Source organism: Endocarpon pusillum (assembly GCF_000464535.1).
Source record: "Endocarpon pusillum Z07020 unplaced genomic scaffold scaffold4645, whole genome shotgun sequence".
Lineage (NCBI taxonomy): Eukaryota > Fungi > Ascomycota > Eurotiomycetes > Verrucariales > Verrucariaceae > Endocarpon > Endocarpon pusillum.
Genome location: NW_006916451.1, coordinates 4,837 through 14,035, shown reverse-complemented (window position 1 = coordinate 14,035; position 9,199 = coordinate 4,837). Strand labels below are relative to the sequence as shown.

The 9,199-nt window shown below is 46.5% G+C and overlaps 2 protein-coding genes across 2 annotated transcripts; one reads left to right on the top strand and one right to left on the bottom strand.

Moving 5' to 3' along the window:
- Positions 1–640: 640 nt before the first annotated feature.
- EPUS_09370 (uncharacterized protein) lies at positions 641–2,431 on the top strand (the record flags this gene model as incomplete). The annotated part of the gene is made up of 3 exons (XM_007805837.1): positions 641–1,318; positions 1,378–2,224; positions 2,286–2,431. 3 exons carry the CDS (start codon positions 641–643, stop codon positions 2,429–2,431), a joined length of 1,671 nt encoding a protein of 556 aa, XP_007804028.1.
- Positions 2,432–6,665: 4,234 nt separating this feature from the next.
- On the bottom strand, positions 6,666–8,405 carry EPUS_09369 (uncharacterized protein; the record flags this gene model as incomplete). The annotated part of the gene is made up of 1 exon (XM_007805836.1): positions 6,666–8,405. The coding sequence occupies one exon, from the start codon at positions 8,403–8,405 to the stop codon at positions 6,666–6,668; it is 1,740 nt and encodes a 579-aa protein (XP_007804027.1).
- Positions 8,406–9,199: the final 794 nt, after the last annotated feature.

Genomic DNA, 9,199 nt, shown 5'->3' with positions numbered 1-9,199 from the left:
AAAGTCAAAATTAATATCTTTAACGATCTTAATTACTTCACATTTATGTAGAGCAAGTACTTATTTTCGATCTCGATTATGTATTCTCTCATTGCGACGCGTAGTTCCTTCTTTGATAATTCGATAGCTAGTTGTTTTAAATATATTATGTATCTTAAATAGCTGCGTACGAGACAATTTGCCAGTTGTGTGACGTACGTCAGCAAGAAGACGCGCACGGTGCGGCGTATCAAGCATCGTTTTTGGCGTTCGTGAGGCTGCAGAAGAAGGAGGATCTATCAAATTTGACTTTCGGCAGACGCGCCGTCTGTTTCCCTGTTCAGAGTTCATTGTTCCCTTAATTTGAGTGAGTATTGGTGGAGAATTAGGGGAATGAAGAAGGGGGGGAGAGGAAGAGGATCTGAGAAGTCCCGTAAATTTTGGCGCCAAGCTTCGGACCCGCCATGCGGGCGCCTGACAAGCGCCTGACATCGAGCATAACAATTTCATCTCGTTCCTCCCGCTCAACATCTCTCTCTCATAAGATTCTCTTTTGATTTCACTTTTAAGATCCACCAAAATTCGACACTTTTTCTTTTCTTTGATCTCTTCGAGTCTATATATCGAATTGGTAAACGAATATCCCCGGACATCAAGGAACATGGCTCTACGCTTCAATCGCACTGACGACACGCTCTTTGCCGATATGGTCGATAGACTTGCTCTTACCGCTACGAATCCCCTCAGTGACGTACAACCTTCCTTACTTAACCTCACCTCCAATTGCTGGGCGCTGTATGATCTTTTACAGCTATCACAGAATCCAGATCATGTGGATGAATCAACTCGCTTTCAGACCCTGTCCAATGATTTTGGTACAGCTTTACCCTTGAAACTCGCCACAACTTCCTTATCCTCCACCTATGAATATTTAATCACCATACAAAAGCTTCCTAGCTTCCCATCGGTACTGATCACCAATTTGGACTATTGCAACTCGACCGACCAACTGCGTGCTCCAGTACGTGAGCTCGATTTCACTCGAAACTGCCGCGAGACTGCATTGTTCTGGTGGCATTTTGTCTTCGGCACTGACTCACTCGGCGAGGACGCTGTGGCAACTCTTTTCAGAAACTCTCTGCCCCCTCCCTTTGCGACCATGAGCAACTTTACTATCCAAAAGCTTGGTTTGGATGCAATCATTTTCAGAGGCGACAATGACACAGAGCGTTTTCGGCCGCCTTTTCAAGCGATGTTCGAACGAGCCGCAAAAGCTTGTGCAAACGATGCGTGCATTAGCCTAGATTATAAGGGCAACGCCGATATTGCTGGAATTGGTGTAAGTCCATGCTTCGCTATCGATTGATCACAGCGGACCATACTGATCTGATTGTTCAGGCTATAGTTGCATACGGTTCCATCGCCGCTGTCTCCACATATTTAGCCCTGACGACAGTTTACTATCATTCTACAAGGAAACGATCCTTCGGAAATGCAATACTAGAACAAATCACTGTGGAGATATCACTTATATTCTCGGATGGGATAGCTTGGTTTGGCCTCATGGCCACCCTCGCTGGCATGATCTACATGAGCGGCAAGGCGCAGAGCTACTACGAGTACACATTGGCGGCTCTTGTGAGTTTTCTCTTCGCAAACGCAGGGCTTCTATCACTGTCAATATATATCTACCATCCAGAGAAGCTAGGCAATACTGTCTCAGTCAACATTCGTACTATACCACTATTGGCCATGATTTGCTTGGGCTTAGGCTTCCTTGGCACTGCCCTAGAAGAAAACAATAAGGAAGAAGGAAGATCAGCAATCGTCTCCAACAAAATCTTCAATACCACCGCTGGCGTTAACACGTTCAAAGACTTTATCGACACACCCTGTTATGCCGATGGATTTTGGCCCTTGGAATATCTTCATGGGCCGAGGTTGATGCAGCTGGTCATATTCATAATAGCGTCCATTTTGGCGTTCTTAGAAATGGTGGACGCTTGTGCGCGGGGGCGTCTTTGGAGAGCTAGTTTCAATTTCATAATGCCCTTTGGCCTCCGCACAATCCCGATGGTGGCCCTTGCAGGCTTGTGGTACGACTTTGCGACCATAGTAAAAGTGAGAGCACGTGCAAGTGCAAGTTTTGGCCCAAGCTATGAAGAAAATACTGCTGGATATGGACAGATCATTGCAAGTGGGCTTGCACTCCAAGCTGTGTTCAATTACCTAGTCAAGGTCATCGGTGAGTCATTTTGCATGTTCTTCCGTCAGTGTTGTGAAATATGCTAATACCGGTGCAATAGCTTATAAATTGCATATCTATTCATCATCAGGAGCCGCTCAGTCACCAGCAAGTGAAGAGATAGCCGAGACTGATGAGGAGCTCCAGACTTTAACAGACGCAGAGCCAGTAACTGATTCTGCGGACTCGCACAACCGACCTGTGTAAAAGATAGCTGTACAAGTAAATGAGACTGCTTGAGGATGGTAGTTAGAGATCTCCATTCTTAGTAGGAAATGAAGTTGTTTTGATCAGATGGATCGTTGTACTGTAGGTTTTGATGAACATCATCCAGCATCGCTTTTGCGGCTCTTATCTCCTCTTTGAGGGCGCATATTCAACCCACAGTGTATATCTGGGGCCTAGTCCTTCGAGATAGACTCGTAGAGATTGCTTCTGCTGCTTAAAGTCTAGTCCTTTGAGGTGGACTCGTAGGGATTATCTCTGCTGCCTGAAGTCTAGTCCTTTGAGTTGGACTCGATCTAAGTAGAGCTGTGAAACATCTAGAAGAGCGCTTGACAGCATCTGCAGATGGGGATTCATATGTGCTTCCACGATGTTGAATGAGGCTCTAGCACATCTTGCAGGTTGAGACAAGCATCCTAGGTATCCAAAAGAGGGTTACGGCGTCGTCCTTTGAATTAGTGGTGAAGGCCTTTGAAGGTTTGAATTTTAGCCGAGGGTTTGTAAAGCTCTGCAGGCTGGGATACAGATCTGAGAGAGCTTGCAGGTGAGAGTTCACGTTTATCGTCAGATTTTGTAGGTAAGGATTTGGCAGGGTTTGTACTTAGTAGTAGTAGTAGAATGGAGGAAGGAAATGGTATTAGGCCCGAGGCTTGGCGTTCCTAAAGTCTAAGTTTACCTATCGCATGCAGGGCCTTACAAGAAATCCACTTTGCTCGTAACATCGATGTGGTGCTTTATGATGTTAGAGACCGTCGTGCTTGGCTTGTGGACGGAGATAGCGCTCTCCTTCATATCGTACGCACCCAGCTCTCTTCCAGCCCCTACTGCTCGAGTCCTCGATTTTAGATCAGACACTTTTGTTATGCAGACTCTAAGAATGGTGCTAATACTGCCTAAATAGCGTTGAACCATGTGCAGAATATGGAAATTGTGATATTTACAGATGTTGAAATATAGAGCAAGTTGACAGCTGTAGAATTAGTAAAGAAAGAGGAAATAAAGACAAAGATAAATAAATAGTGCTTCTAAGATCTGGTATGGCAAATATAGTATATACTTAAGCAGATTTATAATAATTAAACCAGAATATTAGCGTCCTTAGGAATATAACTATATCTTACTAATTATAATAAGCTAGAGGGATTCAGGTTTATAAATATAGTTAGTAGACAAAATCATCTGTGGCTAAGAGTATCTATTTTAAAATCTAGTAAAAGAGGCTGTTAGAAGTATGCCATGAAGCAGTGCAGATTAGATTAGTAAGCAAGAGAAAGTAGATGGAATGGATTGATTGACTTGCTATCTCAACTCCTGAGGAGTAGGATGACCGCTATATATACGCATAGAAGAGGCAAGCTATAGAATCACCTAGAAGGAGATCATAAACCAGCGTTGCAATGCTAACTGCAGCATTTTGTGAGTGTATGCGTTTCTGAGTAATAGCGCGTGGCGAACAGTTGCGGTGGTCGGAGAACTCCGTCTTCCGCTGACAGAGGCTAGGTGGACTTTACTAAAAGCATTAGTACAGTAAGCCTACTAGGCCGAGGCTTTAAGTAACTTATCAAGCCAGCCTAGACTTCCGACAACCTTTGCAGAGCCTAGAAGAGTGTTCTAAAAGATAAGGATTACATTATTGTCTGCATTAGGACTCTACACAAGATTTGTATAAAGAATAAAGATATTAACTCTAATCCTCTAGAGCTTGCATAAGGGACTTACTAGTATAAAGCAGATAAGCTTTTAAGCTGTATAAGTATAAGCTTGATTCACTCTATTTAGGTCCTGCCTGCGATCGAATACAAGTACTTCTTCTGCTGTTGTCTGTAGGCTCTAAGAAATATCTTGACCCCTTTAAAAACAATAGAGGAGCAGCGATTTTCGGACGAAGCAGGAGATTCGACTGGTATTAGCCAAATGTAAGAGATCCTGTTGTAGGCACTTATTTAGAGCATGATTTAGGCGGTGAGGGTAACCTAGCGGACAGTGGGATTAGAACTAGTATAAACATGTTATCCAAAAATCCCCTGAACAGGTGGTTTACCTTCATCAGAAAATCAGGCGTGGACTAATTTATATACGCCTGTTTAAGCAAGAGGACAGGGTGAAGACATTAATAATTTAATACATCCGGATGGCTTAGCACCTGCTCGCCATACCACCTGAAATTCCAAACTTACTAACAAGCCGCTTCCAGTGTTACCTGAACTCATAAGAGCGCCAATACTTAGCAACACGCAACTAGTCAAAGCCGCATAAGACTGTTCAGCTAGGTTAATACCGACAACAGCCACAGTATACACACGACTTCAGAAGGACCCAGCATACCGACTCGAGCTGATCAACTAACCAAGTCGTTAGAAGCTAATAGGCAACTTGTCGATTACGAGACATGGGCTACAGATTCCCATAATCAACCAAACATAGCTGATAGGACTGACGCTAAGTGGAAGCCATGGCGTGTGATAAAGGAAACGATGTCTCGTGCATCTCGCAACCCGGGAAGCCCCAAGGGGGTCTAATGTGTCCTTAGATAATGTCAATGTGTCCATTGAAGCAACAGGGTGGTCTCGGTTCCCAGATATGTGGTTCGCTCTAGTCAGCTTAAAGGGTGCTGAGTCAGAATACAGCTATGGAGTGGGATTCCTCCAGCAGAGAGCTTGCCCGCATGCTTTGAGAACAAAAGGAGCACAAACTGTTCCTTAGGTGTTGTAAGATTCCTGTTCTGGTGCGATTCTCGGAGGACTTCGACCAATGCTCTCGACTTTGCTTGAGATGAGTGTTCCAAGGTTGCATTGTTGGTTGTAGGACAGCAAGCCGTGGTAAGCTGATATTTGTTATGCCTATAGCCTCGGTAGCTCACGATGCTGGCTCTTAACACGCTGCATCTGTGTCGTCACAGCGCTTTGTCCTCCTTTTCGCCACGTTCAGACGTACTCTTAGCCAGCTCAACGCATTGCCAACAAAAATCTCATTTGCAAGCATCCATATTGCGGAGTGACATCATGATATTCTATCTCAACTATAAATCTAATCTAAATAGACAAATTGAATAGTCTCATCCTCCATTCCTACTAATAGGACAACCTGTACCGGTATCTGTACCGGCACAACATGATATCAACGGTATAGGGTGTCCTACCGGTTGGGTTAGTACGGTACAGACCCCCTTGTACCGGCTTGTACCGCTCTTTCCGAACGCTGGAAATTTGACTGTATGTACAGCTAAAACCCCTTGTCGATGGAGGAGTACCCACATATGTTATTCGCGTACTAGCCACAGGGCCGTATCAGTCGTAGGCTTCGACATCTACTTCGTACATGTGCCCTGTTGCTTCGAGGCAGTCACACACAAGGCAAAGTGTTGGCATTGGGGCCATATACGGTGTGCAGATGTTTGGCAGGACCTAGAAAAAAGATAACGTGAGGCCACGAATGTCGAGCTTTGTCTTCGAGCAGACAATTTGCGTCTAACTTGCCTCTCGTTTGGATGAAGCCGGATGAAGCCGGAGGAGTCCTCACCAGGCCTCGATTGGGGACCGGCCTCAGGGCTAACTTTTGCTTTGGGTCTGCCTCAAAATCTGTCTGCTGCCATCTGGGGGCACGTACCATCCGACAAGCCGTTTCCCTGCTATCTCTTATACATCCCGGCGGGGCTATTTTTGTCTTTGTGTAACATCCAAGGTGCTATGTTCGTTTTGTCTGGTCGTGCGTACGCCTGTCACACATATACATAGCACTATCAGACTCTACATCTAGTGCCGAACGCCGCTTGAGATCAAAGGAGGACAAAACATCAATCTCTGGATGCCTTCCGTTGGCTTCTGGTCCTTCCTACAAAGCCACCCGTTCGTGGTAATCTCTTTGGCAGAGAAGCCACAGGGTGACCCATTGATTTGGCTTGAAGTAAACGATGGAAGATGTGACGCATGCCTTTTGTGTCAGGGTATCTGGCTTAGCGCCATCTACTTCATCGAACTCGGCCGCTTTCTGTGAACCTTCCCATGCGGCTCCGACGAGCGACAGCGGGAGTCGATTCATCCTACACACAGCCAGTAGGAGCAGCAATTCCGATGCATCTTGCGCCACTTTTGTCCTCGATAATTGAAGGGTGGTGGCTCGGGGGTTGTGTAGATATCTCTATACCGTGATCGTGTCTGGGTGGGGTGGAAGGCAAGCAGTGGCTGCCGCTGTCGCTCGAAGGTTGCGGGACACTCCTTCAGACTGCGATGTCCCCGCCACACGTATGCTCCTGCTTGAATGATGGTGAGTGGATGCAACCGGAGCAGTTGTTACGCCGACCTTCTAGAACACGCCTGCGGAAAGGACCGTCCAAGTTGTCGATATGAAGTTCCCAGTGCGGCCGTACCTTTGATGTATCCCGCTTAAGGGTAAGAATTGAACCGGTCATGTCTAACAGTCCTGCGTACAAGCAAGCATCAAGGCCTCTTGATCGATGACCCGCCAAAATCCAAATTCCGCGATGATTGGCTCGTCGATAGACCTTGCTACCTTCAAAGATTTCTTCGCGATCCATAGAATGCATGAACAAGTGCGACCATTCATTCGGTGCGTGTCGCACAAAGTCCGGCTCCTCGTCACCTGCGAATGAGTCTCTGAGAAGGCACACTGGATATAAGTCGAAGTCGAATCCTAAGGCAGCATGTCGTAGGCTGCTGCTCGTGAGAGAAAACTCTAGTACGAGAACAGCACCCCATTGACCTGGGTGCAAGATTGCTGAATGACGGTCTCTCGAAGGATTTCGCGCGTGCATTCGGGTGGAAGGTGGCAGCCAGCCACGTGTAAGTCTGAATCCGTATCTGTTTTTGTTGAGATACGGTCTCTCAATATCAGTGCTCAAATTCTGGCGTATATACAGCAGTCTCTCTTCTGCCGGCCCATCTTGGCTTTGAGACGCTTTCCGGCTGTAACGCCAGAGCCCGTCTTGGTGGATATTAATTCTTGTATACTGATCTTCTTGGGAAAGGCGCCTGATAAAGATACCCATAGCAGCTGGCTCTTGGTCCATAATTCGATCTGTACAGTCAATGTATGCTAGATACGTATCAGCTGCCCATGGAGTGATTTTCAAACTGATTGAGAGGCCACGATTCGTCATCGCAAAAGGCCGACGCCCGTCTAAAGACTCTCCTGATGTTACACAATGACATCTGGAGAAGTAGACCGGACTAGGAGCAAGTAGACCGGAAAACTTGATTTCCTTCATGGACCAAGCAAAGATGGAATGGTCATCGTTATACTTGACGATCTCTTCCTGAAGTCTAAAGAATGCTCGCTGTCCCTCACCATAAAGAAGTGGCATATTCACACCAAATAAGCCCAGCAAGCAGTATGCGCCGTCTTCAGCACGGGTTGTGACTCTTCTAGCAGACCAAGACATTTTCTGAGCAACGGAGTACTCTGTCAGATTCCTTGATGTGAGAGCCGTCGCAGGTATACGGGTGATTGAAGCAATTCGTCCAGCTAGAGCAGATTTGCTGCCTAAACGTCGCCAGAGTCGATCGTAGAAAATAACCCTCCGTGGAGCAAGGAGCTCTTGCAGAGTCCATCCACGCTTGAACCATCTGCTTTTCGAAATGGATTTCTTCCACGTTGTTCCCACCACGTCGTTAAGGTAAACGTAGCAACGCTTCGCACCATGGTACCAGTTGTACATCGAATTTATAGCCTCACTGAGCTCGGCACTGCTCTGCTTGTTTATACAGCAGGTGTCGACCCAAAAGTATTCCAGCCTGTCTTTCCTGGCTTGATTGGCACAGAACCACAGTTTGACATATCCGGTCTTGCCCGCGCCCGTCTTGTTTTCCATGTCATCGAAAGTGACCTCCTCCTCGTCGGCACCCCAAGTATGGGAGAGGATAGCATAGGGACCGGGTGGCGTGGTCACATCCTTGGTCAACACCAGCTCATTGTAGCGGCCAACTTGTAGGAGGCGCATGACGGGCACTCCACCGGCGAAGAGAAGCTGCGATCAAGAGGCTTAGCGCTGGACGAGTATGGGGATCATGAGTATCGGCGTGCTGGTGACGGCGGGTGTGGACAGCAAGTGGACTGAGAAACTTCTGCACAGCTCATTAGCCACCCACCATTAGACACTTGATGCACAGTGAACGGCAATATGGTGACCAGTATGTGATGAGGCTCAAACGGCTGTAAGGTAGGTCACAGCGCAATCTGCAGCCAAGGAGGCTCCTAATTACCAGCGAGTTTGGCAAAGTTGTCAGCCTTGGACCGAAGCTTGGCGCCAAAATTATGGCAGTTCTCAAATCCGACCCCTTCCTCCCTATCCTCTTCTTCATTCCTCTATTTCTCTACCAATACTTACTCAAATTGAGGGAACAATGGATTTTAAACAGGGAAATAGACATCGCGTCTGCCGAATAAGACTACGAACAGCGTCTCGGTTTCAATAAACCAAAAGAGACTACCAAATCGTTAACCCAGAACGCAGTAGACAGAATTGAGCTTCAACATAAGCCTGTCTTCGTAACAGGATTGAGACAGTAGATGGCCTCCTCTTTGCCTTGTCATGGATTCATGAATCGCCTTGCAAGGCCTAGATAGCACGAAAATTGCAGGAATGCTCGGCAAAATAACCAAATGGATCTAGGGTGCTAGAACCTAGCCGACACTATCAACCAAAGCATTCTGTCACTTTTTTGACTAAATTGGTTCCTCAGTCAATTATTTCCTCCTGGTACTTCCGCATCAAAAAGCCTGTGGGATCGTTTA